Source organism: Opisthocomus hoazin, chromosome 2 (genome assembly GCF_030867145.1).
Source record: "Opisthocomus hoazin isolate bOpiHoa1 chromosome 2, bOpiHoa1.hap1, whole genome shotgun sequence".
NCBI lineage: Eukaryota > Metazoa > Chordata > Aves > Opisthocomiformes > Opisthocomidae > Opisthocomus > Opisthocomus hoazin.
In genome coordinates, this window is record NC_134415.1 from 114,391,346 (window position 1) to 114,408,919 (window position 17,574).

The following is a 17,574-nucleotide window of genomic DNA, read 5'->3' on the forward strand; positions in this document are numbered from 1 at the left end:
ACTTTTAAAATAATTTAGCTCTGAAGTACATAACATAAAGTGATTATCTTGTTCTTTACAGTCTGAGGGCAGAATCTATTTAGAACCTGAGCAGGCTGGCTACATGCAAGTGTAAAGCTTTAGAAGAAATTCACTTGCCAACCCAGAGCAGTGAAACAAATTCCCCCTCCGTTCTCACGGGCAACTGCTATACTAGCCAAATACCAGCTACATCCCTTGTATACTTTTGCAAACACACCTGAAGCTGGATCCAAAGCCATGAAGCTGACAGGGAGAGTCCTCCTGGGTTTCACTGCATTTGCTTCAGGCCCCGTGTGCATAAAGCATCGAGACTACTGAGTCTCCATCAAAGGAGTTTCCATGGCCTGTTTCATGTCTTACCCACAACCACCCCCATAACAGCTGATCCACACAGACAGCTTGCTTATTCTGTACAGGAATGTACACTTGCAGCTTATACACATGCGCATAAATCCACAAAACATTACCAAAATAGCAGAAAAGAGAGCAATAGGCGTACCGCAGATTGCTCCCTAAAACAATCCTGCAAGGTGTGTTGCTGCTTTCAGTACAGAGCAGAGAGTATCATCTCCCCACATGGCAATGCCTTTGCCAGGTTTAAAAAAAGGAACTGCTGCGTTACAGTAAAAAACACCCAGACAACAAAAAAATTACCTAAAACTTTCCCATGACATTTATTTTTCCTTGATAGAATCTATACAAACACTATTGAAAACAAAGCAGAAGCTCACATGAAAAAAAGACAAAACATTGAAGCAGAATGTGGTCACTCTGCACTAAACGATTTCTGCAAATGTAGTCAAATATCCCCAAATATTAATCAGAATTTTAACGTGAGATATGTCTTTACAGGATCTGCTGGATCCTGTACCCCAAATGATACTGAATGGACACAGGAAGAACAATTTCTCCCATCTTGTGAAACTTTTTCAAGATTTCAGCAGTCTTACTATAATGCTTCAGAAGAAAACCAAGAGTATTCTCCTGAATATTTTCTCAGGAAATTCTCAGAGAAGTGGTCTGATATTTAAAAGGCCTGTCGAAAACTAAGGCTTCATATCCCATTCTTCCCAGTTCAGACTGCAACTCAGAATTTCCATTGCACCAGGTGAATGCCCCAAATGACTGCTTTCGAAGTGTCCCTTATGTGAGGGTTATAAGCACCTCATTGCATCAGTCTTGAACCTGCACCTCCCATCAGCTAGGAAATTTATCTAGCTAGGGCTAAAATCACCGCAGTTTACTCACAAGTTGTCCTGTCTATAACAGGAGACAGAAATACAGGAAACCTCTTCAGAAGCATTCACCTTCTGGATAGCGCTGCTTATTGTGGCTTGTCATTTCAAGTGAAAGAAACCTAAAACAATGAAGAGACATCTGAAACTTGAATTCTCCCTCTCTCCTCTTCCCCTTTAGACTTCCTTGTTCTGGCTCCAAGTCCTCATCCAGCTGTGACTGGTGCTTTCCCTGGTCCTCCAGCCCTATCAGGCTCAAGCTAACCAACCCATCATCGTCTTTCTTCTTCCCGTTTCCATCAGTGTTGCAAGGCCCCTGACAGTCACCTTACTGGCCCTGCACCAGAGTTCCCAGCTGGAGCGCAGGAGCTAAAAGCAATCTATGGGCCCCGAAAAGCTTACTGGAGACTGGAATGTCCCCTATTACAACCCCTGCCACCCTGAATCATTTCCCACACTTAGTAGAATATACTCTCTCCTACTCTCAAGAGGGTTATTCCCTTTACAAGGGGAAAAAAAAATACAAGTTGTTAACTTTAAACCAATGGTCATTTGTGAAGCAGCTGACCAGAAAATGTACTGGTTAATAACACTAGTTCTGGCTGCCAAGCTTGTGATAGACGGGACCTGTTACTTCAGCGTGCTTGGCATTTTCATTACACTGTAGATATTTAAGAGCAACTCCCATTGACTTCCCATGTGGTAAACAGTCTCCTGACAAAAGTCTGCTTTAAATGACTTGTCCATCATCTCACAAACAACTTTGTGGCAGAGGCATGGATTGAATTAAGTCCTCCACAGCAGAATTCAGCTGGTTTATGGGAGCGTCTTGCCTCTTTCACAACCCTCTGCATACCTTCCACAATAACTGAGGCAAGGCTCCCACAGAAAGCAACCTCTCTCACTATGTAAGTCACATCTATGCCGCAAATAAATAAGCAGTCCTGCAATCGAAGACTACCACAGCCAACAACAGCCTGAACTATGGCGCAGAAATGCACAAAGCTTACAACTACGAGCAACTAGTCTAGAAGTTACACACTGTGGCCCGTAAATTCCCAGTACTCCACAAGGCCACGGCCAGAACAACTTCTTTGTGAAAGTATATTAGTCACTGCTCATTTTCTCACTGCTGTTGTGTGTTTTAATTAAAATGTGCCAAGTCACACCAAAAAAAAATTTGGAGAATTGTTGAGAAAGTCTGAGAACCAATCCTGGCATAGACCATCCCCATCAAGTCCAGGGCATCTATCTAGTTAAACCGTATGTTGGCTGGGCTAAGGACAGCTAGACTCAGAAGTCAAGGGGCTATCGGGGTAGACTCAGAGTCTTTTAGACTTCTGTATCAGGAAGAAATAAGTGACCACAGAAGCAATGATTTTCTCCATTGTCTGCAAATGGAGTCCTGAAAGACAGGCTTAGGTGCAGACATCAACCAGACACATGCCTGAAGTCAAGTGAGGCGACTCCCATCTCCAGAGCCAGGAGACCTCTATGGCTGTGAAAGAGAGTAAGGAACATAAAACTATTGCTACTGAAGTGAAAAGAAAGCAGCATGAGAAGGTAGGAAATTAAGAAACTGCAAAAAGTCAAAATTCTGACTCTTAACAGAAGAACAACTGAGATCTTCATCTAGGTATAAACCAGCTGTTTCATTCTGGCCCAAAACACTCTAAGTAAAGTTTGCACATCCTTTTAACATTTTCAGACCTCTTGTCTCTGCTGGAAACAATCGCTTGAGGCCTTAAACAATTTGATTTTGAGTCCATTCCCAACTACTTTTATGTTGCCAAATTTAAACATCTTGGGTGCACACAAAGTTTCAGTATTTTGATAAAATAAGTAGAAGTGTTTCTCAAGCATGTGTTTTGTAATAGTTGAAGGCGTTCAGTTTTATGGAGCAACTGACATGAACAATGTGGTGGAATCATCTCCAACTATATTTGTAGCTGAAAATCCATCAGGAGAACACACAACTTCAATTTTGCCAAACTGGACACTCCTTGTCCACCACTGCCTCTACAATCTAAATTTTGCAAAAATGACTGGACATAAAACTTTGACGACTTTAATAAATATTAAAGTATAAAAACACATAGCTTGTCTTTTCCTGCAGTCGCCCATTTCCAAAGAATGTATGTGCACCAAACTTAGACTAGCACAAAACAAGACTTGTACTCCTGAAATCTGATAAGAAGGCTGGGTGACCTTTTTCTGCTCTCTGTTGAAACAATGAGGTGCATATTTGGGATTTATCCTGTAGTACACCTCAGCATTACGCCATGCTGTCAAAAATGAAGAACTATAGCTCTTCAAAACTGCACATTACACATGCTCACCTCTTCAGGGCTAGGGTTAAAGGTAGCATTTTTAGAGGCGTCCAACCTTCAGTTTTAGAAGTTGGAGACAGCTTTTTCTGAGTATGCAAGTGCATAAAATGAAATAAACACTTAGTGATATTTTCCAAAGTACTTAACTTTCACTGATTTAAATGAGGATCTTTGCACCTTTCTGAAAATCCCAGTTGCTGCCTCTTTATGTCTTTAGACATTTTTAATGCATATTTTTATGCAACTGGCTCCTCTCTTAAAAAGAGTACGTAGTGCCTCTAGTCCCTTAGACCATCCACAAGAAAAGTTTGCACAATGACGTTTAATAGCTCCACGCTTAACTTTCAGACAGCCAGCGCCAGGATCCATGACTGCAGTCTAGGGGTACACGTGACCTTTATGCTCTACAGGCTCAGAGAAAGGCACATACCATCCAAGGACAATGCACCCCAGCAATTCATCTCCAGCCTCCCAATGGAAGGCATGACCGTGGTCCAGAGACAGAAATCAAGTGACGAACTTTGATTACATAACCAATTTTTAAGGGCTAAAATCGGGTATGATGACTGAGAGAAATTAGTCATCTGCAGTGGAATTTACCTCACTTGGCATCTGCAAGTCAGGCTTCTGGTCGAAATTGCTTGTCTAGCTTCTGCTGAGAATCGATGGGGAGCGACGGCCCCCAGCAAGGAGAGTCGTTCCATCCGGAGAGAGGTGTCGAACAGGCACAGAATGAATCACTCTCCGCAGGTGTCTCTTGTTCTCTCTTCCCACTGACTGCAGAGAGATGAAACACCAAACCTCTAAACAGCTAAGATAAGGCGAGATGAACCTCACCCTCCAGAACGGGTGTCTGCCAGGCCAGGCCCAGTGTTCAGGCTGCTTGCCATGCAGGAGATGCCTTTGCCCCTGAGCTACAGTGTCAGGCTCCCTCTTGTTTATAACCCCTCTGGCCCTTTGAAATTTGCATCTGTTTCTTTACCGTGGCAAGCTTGAACAGGATGGGTGGGTGTCCTCCACCTTAGCCTTATCTTTACTCTGGCTGTTAGGGGTGCTTCACGAGCAGGAGGGAGTTTATATCACCTCTGATGAGGAGAACATTGAATCCCAGTCTCTCACTTCCAGGGCAAGTGGTCTCACGAGAAAAATTGCTGATAAAAAAGCAGCAGTTCTTTTCCTTCTCTCCCCCTGAACTTTCCAGCAGCTACAGCTGCTGCGCTCTGCGCTAAGCTCCATGCTGTCAATGTGCATTTAACCATGATCTGAGCACACCTCCTGGACCAGGCCTCTCAAGAGACTTTGACACATACCTATTTTGCGATTCCCAGGTGGGTTCATGCAGGCGACACTCACTAAGGAAGCCGGCTTAACCTAGTTAATGCTCATTCTGGGCCTATAAAGAAGCGAAGTTTTAACAGCCTAGGAAACTTCACTGGAACTCACGTGGTACAGCAGGACTTGTGAAGGTGCGCATGCATTTGGGACGTGGTGCACACATTTTGCTAAGTTGCACTTCCAGTATTCGAACACTGAGTAGAATCAGGCTTTCCAGACCACCGAAAATTTTGCTGTACGTGTTAGTTAAAAAGGACTGAGAATGCTGTGGGTCCTATCCTAACACAACCAGTAACGATCGCTTTGGTAAAGCACTAGATTCGTACTGCCCACTTAACCCTAGAAGGCTTTTCATCACGTAACCGAGTTATTCTGCCTGAAGTGAACGGGCAAGATTACAGATTCACCAACAATTAGATGATGGTGGCAGTATAGATTCCACTTCTCCTCTGTGTTCATGAAACATTATGACCAAGCAAGAACAAACACACCAAGCATACTATACAAACACATCCATGGTAATTTCACCATAATTTTACAATTTGAATGGGGGGGGAAGGGTGTTAAAAACCATACCTAGAACAGATTTTCAAAATCTTCTCCCACCAATCCAATTCTCAATCCTTCCTTTTTCCAGTGAAATTAAGCCAAGCATTTTGCGATCTTATTCCCACAGGCCTGTACCTAAAAATCAAAGTTAGGCCAAAGTGATAGGCTGAGGGAAGCTGGTCTAGCCAGCCAGACAACTAACAAAAGAAAGAACAAGCCCAGTTTTAATTCCTTGGTTTATTCCTTACCGCACATGAGGTATTGTCAGTAACCTCCCGCCTGGCCCCTCTCTCCCTTTTCCATTCTAAATGGATTTTCCAGAGAATTGTCGGTGGGGTGCAAAATTTGCAAAATTTTAGACCTATACTAATTTAAAGCTGTCACTAGAAAAGCTACGGCAGATGAAAACCGTCTGCTACATAAGCCATGCACTAAGCAGGAAACTTGTTTGATCCCAGATTTTAGCACAATCACGTAAGTCAGAGAGCCATCTACCTGGCTCACTACAAGCACTTGTAGAAGACATGCAACGTAACTGAATTAAAACGTGCAACATCGCATCAGTAAATTGTTGATGATTTTAAAAAAGAAAAGAAACTTCTTTCCTTTTGAGTGAAGAGATAAGAGTTAATACACGGATCTAATACACCTCACACCAGTAACACTTACTATGCCAGAGAGATGCTGCTTTCAGAAAGATTTCATGGCAGTATTCTTCAAGTAGCATCAGGTAAGCAACAGCCCTTTGCAGGTGGCAGTTTATGTAGAAATGCCTTCAGGGCACTGGTCCCACTTACAGAAATGAGAAACCTGACAAAACAGACGAAAATATTAGCTTTGAAGCATCTGAATTTGGACTTGATATAAATATCCCAGCAAAACCACACAATTCACGCAGAAACACCCCTCTTTGCAGGCGGGTGCTACAAAATACAGTTTGAGTAAAAGGCGTTCCTGCAGAAGCACAGAGTTTGGGAGTGTGATCATAAAATGATAAGCATGGCAAAACTGAATCAGAGCAAAGGCTTGTCCATCCTATAGCCCTACACTTCTGGCCAAGAAGCAAATGGCCAGGAAAAATGAGAAAATACAAATGTTTTGTCACAATACTTCCCAAGCCTCCAACAACAAGCAGCTTGGGAATGTAACCGCAGCAGATGAGGGATGTTTCCAAGTGGGGATGAAGGGAACGATGCTGTACAAAAGCAATGTTATTCAAAAGTATAGTGGGGGGGAAAGGAGAGGAGATCTTACAGTTGGCAGGTCCATGGCATTTGCAATTCTGGCCCAGAAAAGAGTGGAGTTTGGAAATGGGACTCGGAGAAGGCGCATCCGTATGTTCCTCGAAGAAGAACACGGCGGGGTTCAGAGTGGACTAGATGGAAGCAAGGGGCCGTGCATCCCACGGCCAGGTGAGGTACTGGGAAGCGCGGGGGAGCAGCGACCGACACCAGCCCTGTCGCGGGACTGAGCCCTGCCACGGGCAGCACCGGGGTGCAGGACTCATGCTCCCAGCAGCACAGTTGCTCACAAACAGCCCCAGGAGTGGGGAGACGTCAACGGCACCGGTGTCCCACGGGCAGCCCCACTCCACGGGGACCAGGGCTGGGCGAAGCCACCGGTAGCGTTCACACGCAGCAGCACGCGACGGGTGCGTGGCAGAGGGCTTGCAGCTGCAGCCGCATCCCTGCAAGCCGGTACCACGGCACTGGCGACTGGGGGAACAAGGAGGGCCTGCTGCTCGCATGGCACGGAGCTGAGCACTGAAGCAGGGGAAAAAGTAGAAATAAAATTAAAATTAAAAAAAAAAAAAAAATCCCTTCCTCCAAGGCAGCTGCAGCGTGCGATGAAACCCCCTTTTAGGCACAATCAGCCCTGAGCATCTGGGCAAGGATGAGGTGGGTGCAAAGTGCACGGGGAGGAAATGTGTCAGCTGCAGCATCTGAGAGCAGTAGAGCAAACGCAGACGGGAAATGAGCTTGCAAAGCGCACCCGACGAGATGATCGCGGGGATAAGTTGCTTCTATGGAAACTGCAGCCCGATGAACCAAAAAACAGTTCGATGGCAAAGTTTTAGCAGGAGCCGGCTCACGCCTGGTTTCAGCTACATTCCCCACCCCCTAAAGAAAAAAAAAAAGAGAAAAATCTGCACAATGTGTTTCTTGTTACGGACAAAAAAAAAAAAAAAAAAGAAAATGGGGACACAGGTTTTTTCCTGTATGGGCTACATCATATTAAGCTGTAAGTTTAGTTCTGGACAAACAATCTCTTGTTGCATCTCTGGGATGGAGGTTAATGAATTCCCACAGATGATGTTGGCCAAACAGTGGTCGGCTTGTGACTTGATTTCCAGCATCATGATGTGAGGGGATCAGTATAGAAAAGCACTTTGAAGGGAAGAGGCTGCCTACAGCAGGATTGTTTCTACAAGCTAATTGTACTGAGTGCAGCTGCACAAAGCTGGATCAACAGTAATAGAAGGCGGCGCAGACTTCCTGACGCCAGCCCCGCAGAGCTCCCACCAACAGCCTGGCAATTCCAGATTGTTTTCCAGACCTTATCTCTCCCCCAAGTTTTTTTTTTTTTTTCCCTTCTTCTTTTGCCTTTTTTTTTTTCTCCCCTTCTTTAATTTTGTGACCGGAACAAAAGTAACAGGAAAATCCTTTGTGAAAGTAGAAAATGCTGTTACAGATCGGTGCCTTTCGCAGAAGTTGTAACTAAATATTTTGCATGCATTACCCTCTCCCTCCCGCTCTACAGAAAAAAAAAGGGGGGTGGGGGAAGCCAACCCCCAAACTTCTAAAACTTCTTTCTTTGAATGACTTGGAAACGTGAGGCGAACAAAAGGGACGGGGTGGTTCAAGCAGCCTGGTTCAGCGAGGTGTTTCACCAGGTACGCTGAGAACGGCTGCACCGAACCCTACCTGGGCACCGCGCTCGGGCAGGCTGGGTGGCGCCAGCCACTTGCAAACGGGCCGACTTTTAACAGATTTTTTTTTGTTGTTTCAGTCTGGTTTGATGGCTTAAATACGCGGCCATTAAAGCCATTTACATCATTAGGGGATGTTTTAGAGGAATAAATTTCACTAGAGGCGCGGGATAGGGGGCGGGCAGGGACCCGGTGGGGGGGGTGTCTCTGCCAGGAGCCCCCCGCCCCTCGCACAGCGGGAGCCCGGCCCGAGGGGCTGCGGCGACCTCAGAAAGCGGGGGCACAGCCAACCCTGCTGAAACGCGCGGTTTTTCCTCAGAGAAACTACTTTGGGGGGGGGCACTGGATAGGACATAAATTCGCCCCCCCCCAACACTGCCCCGGCGCGCTCCTTCCCGCCCGGGCCGCGGGCAGCCCGGCGGGGGGGCCGAGCGGCGCCGGGATCTCTCCCGCGGACGGGCCCCCCCGCGCCGTCCCAGCTCGATTTTTTTACCCCCCCGCGGCATGGCGGGGCGTTCGGCGGCGGCCCCCGCTGCAGGTGCGCCCGGGAGGGGGAAGCGGGGCCGGGCCGCCGCCTGCCGCCGCCGCGGGCGCAGCCCCGGTCGCCATGGCAGCCGCCTCAGCGGCGCCGCCGGGCCCGGGCGGCGCGGGCGGGGGGGCGGCTGCGGGGGGTGATGTCACGGGGCTGGCGCCGCGCAGTCCGGGCCGGCCCCGGGCGCGCCCCCGGGGGCGGCCGCGCACCCGCCGCCGCCCCTCAGCCCATCGCGGGCTGGCGCCGGGCGGGGGGGGGGCAGATGGGGGAAGCTGGCGGAGCGGGCGACCCCGCCGCGGCATTTTCGGGGCTGGAAGAGCGTTTTGTGTGGGATTCCGTCGGCGCTGACTGCGCGTACCATGTCCGCGCGTCCCCAGGCAGCGCGTGGAAGGACGGGGGAAAGCTGCGGCGGCAACGCGACACAGCCGCTGCGATAAGCAAAACACAGATAAATACTGTGGGACTGAATTTTTTTTTTTTTTTCCCAAAAGTCACTTCTCCAGCTAAACAAATAAAAACCCCTCAACTTTTTCCCCTGGAACGGTTCTGGGCGACGCTTCACCGGCCGCACCCTGAAGCCGCACGAAGCGCGGCGCGCAGCGAGCGTCCGCATTCGCCACCAACAGCCACCTCCGCTCAATTAATTAATTAGCGGCGGCACCGCGCCGCACGCGCCGGCAGGGCGCGGAGGAGCGGCCCCTCACGGGTAACGCACGCACACGCGCCTCCGACACGCGCGCTCGCTTCGCCACCGCCAGCGAACAGCGTCGCCAGCGGCAGCCCGGCCCCCGGGGAGCTCGCCGTGGCGCCCGGCTCCGTCCCGCTCCCCGCACGGCACAGAGCCGCGGGCGGGTTTCGCGGTTTTATTGCTCTTCGTTCTCTGCAGCCCGCAGCGCTCCGCCGCTGACTTAACGCTGCCGTGCGTTACACCGCCGGCGCCCCGACCCGCGGGGGCTTTAGGTTAGGCTTGGCTCCCGCCGCCGCCGCCACAGCCCTCACGGAAAGCGGAGCGGGGGGTGGGGTGGAGTGTAACGCAGAAGACTCTGCGGCCGCACCGCTGTAGCGGGCCGGGCACCGGCAGCCAGCCGCGCACTATTTACGCCCTCAGCTGTGCGGTGCGGCCACGCCCCCCTCCCGGGATTGGCTCTCCAGGCGGAAGGCCCGCACCGCCCGCCCCACCAGTGAGGGCGCCCCGGGGTGATGGACGTGGCGTCGGCCGCCAATGGCAGCGAGCGCGGGCCGGGCTCGGCGGCGGCGGTATAAGAGGAGGCCGCGCAGCCCCGCGCCTCAGTGCGAGCTCCGGCAGCGCGCAGAGCGGGAGGGCAGCGCTAGCGCCCCGCAGGCTCCCCATCCGCCGGAACCGGGCTCCCCGCACCGCCTCCAGCATGAAAGCCTTCAGCCCGGTGCGGTCCGTCAGGAAAAGCGGCCTCTCGGAGCACAACCTGGGCATCTCCCGCAGCAAAACGCCCGTGGACGACCCCATGAGCCTGCTGTACAACATGAACGACTGCTACTCCAAGCTGAAGGAGCTGGTGCCCAGCATCCCGCAGAACAAGAAAGTGAGCAAGATGGAAATCCTGCAGCACGTCATCGACTACATCCTGGACCTGCAGATCGCCCTGGACTCGCACCCCAGCATCGTCAGCCTCCACCACCAGAGACCCGGGCAGAACCCCTCCTCCCGGAGCCCCCTGACCACGCTGAACACGGACATCAGCATCCTCTCGCTACAGGTAAGCGCCTCTCCCCGAGCCCCCCCGGCCCGCCGGCGGGGCCCGCAGCCGGGCGGGGTCGGCGGTGCGGGAGAGCCGCCTGCTGCCCCTGACCCGTGTGCTGTTCTCTCCCCGCAGGCGGCCGAGTTCCCCGCGGAGCTCGTGTCCGGCGACAGCAAAGCACTTTGTGGCTGAACCGAAGGGTGAGTGCGGCGCGCCAGCGGCGGGGACTCTGGGGGAACGCGGGCGGGGGGAGGCGAGAGGGGTATTAGTAAAAATCGCTCCCGAAAGTTGGTCGGGAGACGCGTTTGTAACCGCTAATGAGCGAGCCCTGCGGTCCGCGAAGCAGCAGAGGCTGCTCTGATAGCGCTCAGTGCCCCGTCTGTCGTTACCTCTACTCGGAGTCTCCGGTTCCCGGGCCGGAGTGACTAACTCGGGAATCTTGGCACGGTTCCCCCAATCCTGTGATGTGGGGTTGCCTGCGCTATCGGTTAAGCGAGCGACTGCTTTTAATCAAGTAGCGGCTGCGAGCGGCAGACTGGCGCCTCCGAGCTCTGCCTTCGGAGATCCGAAGGGAGATTCGGACCGGGAATGCTGCCCCTGCCCTGTGTGTCGTCGTGTTCTGCCCCCCCCCTACCGCCGCATCTGGAGGCCAGGGTTTGCCCAACCTCGGAGGGTTTGGTCAGATGTTCGAACTGCGGCTTCCTCTCTGGCGCCGGGCTGTCCGGGTCTCTGCCCTCGGAGCGCGCTCTTCAATATGCCTCTCTTCAATCTCTTGCAGGTGTTCCACTGATGGCTTTTTTTTTTTTTTGCACAAGAAAACGTCTACAGGATTTTTTTTTTGAGGTGCTGAATTTATTTTTCAGCTGTTCTCTGGAGGGGAAAGTCCACATCTAACTAAATGGACCTTTTAAAAATTAATACAGAAGAAAAAAAAGCAAGATTGATCCTTATCCCCACCCCATTCTTCAACTTGGACTGAACCTAGTTATTTATGAAGAGACTCGCAAATACCCTTTCCCTAGTTGGAAGGCTTCCTTTATATACTATTCCCAACGTGGGGAGCGAAACAAAAAAATCTCACAAGGAGTTGCCCATTTTAAAGCAGACTTTGCCTTTTTTTTCCAAAGGTGGAGCGTGAGTACCAGAAGGATCCAGTGTTCAGTTTTTTAGGGAAGTCTGTGGTCAGAAATTACCTTTTTGACACCAACCTAGGACTGAATACTGTGTGTATATATTTATATATAAATATATGAGTGAAACCTTGTGAACTCTTTAATTAGAGTTTTCTTGTATAGTGGCAGAAATTTACATTTCTGCAAAAAGTGTAATGATGTACTTAATCATGCTAAACTTTTTATAAAAGTTTAGTTGTAAACTTAACCCTTTTTATACAAAATAAATCAAGTGTGTTTATTGAACCGATTGCTTGCTTTATTCTTTGGGGACCAACTGTTTGCTGGCTTAGAGTTGTGTTGTGTTGTTTTTTTTTAATAAGTACACGTTCTGTTAAGACTTTACCAAGTAAAAATTATGTGGAGAATATAAAGAATAAAATTACCTGAAGTGAATAATAATTCTTGTAACTTGGAAAATCTTCTTTGAGTGCATATTGCAAACCTCAAGTAGTCTGCCTGTAAAGAGTGTGAAAGGAACTAGAAAAGGAATTTATTAGAGGGGATGCTATTGACCAAGTGTTTGGAAACATACAAAAGCAGTTAAGCCTGAGACATACCCGGGGAGAGCACTGCCTCCCCCCCCCCCCCCCCATATGGATGACTCAGTTCTCAGTAGTAATGGCCCAGATCTGTTAATTTGTGTTTAGAATAATCACTCAGAATTAAGGGTTGTGGGTGGTTATTAGTCCCTTAACTATTAAATTTCTCTAAAAGGCTTTGAATGTGAGAGTTGGTGATGCGTTAACACGGGATCTAGAATGATGAAGTGACTGTTGCCTTTCCACACTGGGATTTTCCTGCTTCCATGCAATATTTCAATGAAATGAGGTTTGTAATCAGTTGCAGCAGCTTCTGCATATGACTAAGATACTGAGAATTGAGCTAAATCGCTGTTGTGTTACTGATTAAACTTTGGCTGCTCCTAAAGGGACTCTCTTTTTCCATAAGAATTAAATTAAGTTTGAAACAGGAGATTAAATTCCTGAAAGCCAGTAACAGTTTACTTCTGTCTTGCCCTCAGAAGCTATGTACTATCTTTTACTCACTCAAGGGACACTTACTGTGTCCGTGGGGCTGCTGTGACTCTCACTGTTCGTTAGATCTGCTCAGTTGTCCTAAGACAGTGGACACGGGAACTGTGCCTTATCAGATGCCGTTCAGATTTACGGTCCCTTGTAAACTTGCCCAACAGGGGAAGTTTGGTTTTGAGCCCTGCATAGGAATTGAAGAGAATCACTCGCAGCAGGCATGAAGGAAACTTCGCTGACGCTTCGGGTAAGCCCAGTGCTCCAGCAGGCTGGGCGCGTTGGGCCTGAGGGAGGGAGGTCACGGTTTCCGTGCTGTGGGGACTCAGAGAGGGAAAGATGGGAGCCTCACCTGGGGCCGCTGTCACCAGCAGGCAGGCGCGTGGGTGGGAGCAGCCCCCTTGCCATGCCCTTGGCCCCCAACCCGCAGGCTGGGGGGAAGCCAGCACCGACCCCCTCATGAGCAGCCCCATGCCCATCCTGGCCAGCGGTGCCAGACCTCGTTACTGTCGTGACAGACAGAGCGCGTGGTTTGTCCCAGCTTCGCCCTGGCAGCGAAACGTCCCCTTGCTGCGAGCCAGCCCGAAACGCTCCTCTCCACGTGTATTGTACCCAGCTCCGACCTTCAGCAGAGCGGGGGCTTAGGCACAGTGTCGAGGTCTTCATCCCCTCCACAGCAGTAACAATCCCTTAGGCACAGTGTCGAGGTCTTCATCCCCTCCACAGCAGTAACAATCCGGCACAATGGCCACCCCCTTCCTCCCTCAAAACTCACTTCTCACCCTATTGTTCGTCTTAGGGTGAGACCCCCGCGAGCATCACTTTAAACCCACAGTTCAGTTTATGAAATTAAAAGAGCTACAACAGATCACTGTAATTGTTTTAAGATAACCCCTTCAGAAACTAAGGCATTTGCACTTCGATATTTTCAAGCTGCAGGATGATGAACGCACTTGTAGAATGAAACCCATTTCCTTATCACGCGTAGCCAAAAGAGAAATTCACAATTTACAAGGCGTGGGGAGCTGAGCAGGAAAACAAACAAACATGTTTTTAAAAATGTAAATTAAGAAAGGGAAAAAATTTTCCTCTTTCAGGATTAACTAATTCATCGTCTCGACGATGCATTCCTATGATCAGAGCTGGGGGCTAGAGCTGGGTGCTCTGCTTACTCACAGATTCACTTTTCGGTTCTGTTCTTAAGGTTTTGTCGTTCAAAGACAAAACAGCAAGGTCAAAGGCGAGTGCCCAAAGCCTTCACATTAATTCTCGAAGATGTGGGATTTCTTTATTCTACAGCACTGTCGTTATCCCCCCAGAATACATCAGGAAAAAAACCACATCTGTGACGTTTTGACCCCTTTCCCTGGCCCACGGCCGCTGTCCCTGGCCACCGCTGCTGCCCACGCTCCGCTGCCCGGCAGCAGGATGGTGCTGGCAGCAACCGTACCCAAACACTGTAAAACCTCTTCGGGTAGGCCACGCGTGAAAGTCGCGAATGCACCCATAGACACTTGCCCACTGGGGGGCCCAACAAGAGACCGAAGAGGACCCTCCCCGCTCGCAGAGGCTCCCGGACGCGGCTCCGCGCGGGTACTGCCCCGACACCAGACCGCTCCCGACCTCGCCCCACCCCACGACCCGTCGCCCGGGTGCCCGGGGAGCAGCGGCGCCGCAGCACCCCCCCCACCCCCCCCCCCCCGGGGCCGCCCGCCTGGCACGCGCGCGGGCGGCGGGAGGCCCTGGGCCTGCCCCCGGGCGAGCGGACGGCGGAGAGCCGCCGCCCGGGGTCGGTCCCCCCCTCCCCGGGGAAGCGGCGCGGTGCCCGCCGCGCTGCCGTGACAGGAGCGGCCCCGAGCGTGGAGCGCCACTGCCCCCCGCCGGCCCGCGCGCGGGCAGCAGGCAGCGGGCAGCGGGGTGAGGCGTCCCTCACCGCCCCAGCCCGGCGCCGCGGGGGCTCTGCTCGCCGGGAGGGCGGGGGGCCGGGAACCCGCGGGGAAAGCGGCACCGGGCGGATAAACACGGGGCAAAGGCTGAGAAAAACCGACTGCACGGGAAGCGCTGCCGTGGCCTTGCTGCCGCCGGCTGCCCGAGAAGACATCCTCGGCTTGCTGTTCGTCCCCACAAGAGTGCGATGGACGAGTAGATAACACGACCTTACACGAAGCTACGGAACCCGTCCAGATTTGAGACAATTTAACCACATTACTTGCCAAAAAGAGTACGTAGTTACAATTTCCAGTAAATATCCCCACAAATTACACCATGTCTGTGGTGAACAGTTTTAGGAACAGATCAGGTATTTGTACTTAAAACTAAAAGCTTCAGCCACCTCTTAAGTTTCACTACCCATGGCAGAACTTCAAAAACTCACACAAAGATTTTTAATTTTTTTTTTTTTTTTAACAGAACTAGATTGTAAATCTGCTAAATTTGTCTTTCGTTTGGAAAAGAACAAATTATTTTGATACTTGCCGTCTTGCACTTGAGCAGACCCAGGGCCGGTGCACTGCCTCACTGACGCCCACCCCACGCAGCCCTCTCGCCGACGGCTGCAGGAGCCCACGCTAGCGACGAGCATTGAGACCAGCGTTAGGTGACTCTTCTCCCACGTGCTCGTGCTCTCAGCATCTTGTGTTCTCAGAGAGCAGCCTTCCTGATGTTTCTGGCATGTAGATTCACTTTGTTGCACTTTTTGTCAATACTGAACTTGAATATTCATCATACCTGAGTTATACCTGTCATCTTATTTTTTTCTCATCCTGAGGTGTAGTGCTCTGAAGGGGGAGAGAGGAGACAGGAGGAAAAGTGGAGGACAGACGTAACATTAAAACTAAGTATCTCCTGCATATTAGACAGGGCAAAATCAAAGCAGCGTATCTTGCCTTAAAAAAAGCAATGAGGTTGAAGTTTGAGGTGTGTTTTCTGCCTTGTGCAAGTTTGTTTCACCCAGACTAGAGAGTCCAGCCTCCTGCCCAGCCAAGCAGAGTTTCTTACGCCCCACAGAACTGAGTTGGTTTAGCTACGGCTTACACCAGCACCCCAGGGAAACGCAACGCACTAGACAACCTCTGGAAGTGTCCTTCAGCCATGTTTTCTGTAAACCTCATGCTCATCCACAAGCTCTATGTGATCCCTTAGAAATTTGTGTAGTCCTTGAAGAGAAGGAATGTGATTATAGTCTACTGGAGACCAGTGCAGAGAGCAGGGAAGACAGGAGAGCTTGTGCTCACAATGGACGCTGGTGCTGAGATTGCTGCCACATCGGTAGCTCCGTATCCAGCTGTAACATACTAATGCGCTCTAGAAAAGACAAACCCATACAGCACCAGAAAGGCACAGACTTACCTCACTGGAAACAGAAGAAAACCTTACCCATGGACACCATTATGCAGGAGGTTAACTGCAAGAGACATGGAAGATGACAGAAGATACCTATCTTCCATTTGTTAAGGGTAGGAGAGCTGGATCTGTTAAGGGTAGATTATGCAAAAAAAAAAAAAAAAAGGGCCAAGAATATGAACATGTAAGTATTTTTTTCAGTTCGGATTCACTGTCAACATGAGTTAACATACAGGAATAAAGTAATGTGAAGACTATTTTAGAAAAACTGGTTAAGCTACATCTCACAACTTTTTGGAAAAGTATCTCACTTGTGCTTTTGTATTTCTGCTCATAAATATATGAAAAAACTATGCCACTACTAGGAGCTTGCTTTTTCAATTAAAAAGTTTCTGTAAAACACATTAAGCAAGCCTTCTGTTAGTACTTTTTGAAAAATGTAACAGTTAGAAGGCTGAGTAAACTACACACCAAATCTATAAACTCGGCCTAGCACTTCTTAAAAAGCTGGTTTACTGCACATAGATGTTTCCGCCCAACAGGTAAGAAGTAAGGTGCTGCACATGTGGACACATGCTGTTTACTAATCCTTACTGATTCCCATTTTGCTCAGATTATCCATCATTGCTCTTACCACTCTTACAGAAAATGCTGGAAGTGCTAGTTTGACCTCATCCTGTAAGCATTAAAACTTCACAGCACCTATAAAATTAAATTTCTAAATTCCACTGTAAAATTGCTTCTTTAGTCATTCAAAAATTGTAAGAGTTCCTTGGAGACTGAACTTTTTGACTGAATGCATTTGATTCATGCACCTAAATAAGGATCTTTCTATCCTTCCAATCTAAGTCTAATTTAGGAAAAAAGCAATGCTTAGAGGGGAAAAAAAAGCTTAATTATTCAGAAGTTTGGACCTTTGTAATAAATGTATACATAAAACCTGTGTATATTATGTACACACCACATCCAAGATGCAATTAGCAGTTTATTTAAAAACCTGAAACAGATTGTCACTAATGTTGAATGGCATGTTACTTTTTGGCAGCTTTGAGTACTTACTATTATTTTTATGACTATTTCAGGGGGCTCCGAGGTCAGCAGTGTTGTCCAAAAAGATAAAAGAAAGGTGGATCAACAGGACTTGCCAGGTGAAAGGAAGTGTTTACAGAGAGATTTCCAGAAGCAGAAACATATAACTGCACTGTGACAGACCTGGAGGAAAGCAGAGTTGTGAGTTATGAGCCTAAAATAACTGAAATATTTCAAATGGAAGAAGAAACTCAGAAGCCAGGCACCAGAGTCAGAAAATGAAGCAGGTACTTTAAGATTTATTGGAGTTCCACTGGAAAACGTGAAGTGGCAACAACCTGTCACAAAACAATGGAA

General features: G+C 49.3%; 1 protein-coding gene across 1 annotated transcript; it reads left to right on the forward strand.

Moving 5' to 3' along the window:
- The first annotated feature begins 10,233 nt into the window (after positions 1-10,233).
- On the forward strand, positions 10,234-12,064 carry ID2 (inhibitor of DNA binding 2). The gene is made up of 3 exons (XM_075410766.1): positions 10,234-10,664; positions 10,782-10,846; positions 11,425-12,064. Exons 1-2 carry the CDS (start codon positions 10,317-10,319, stop codon positions 10,836-10,838), a joined length of 405 nt encoding a protein of 134 aa, XP_075266881.1. The 5' UTR covers positions 10,234-10,316; the 3' UTR covers positions 10,839-10,846; positions 11,425-12,064.
- The last annotated feature ends 5,510 nt before the right edge of the window (positions 12,065-17,574 follow it).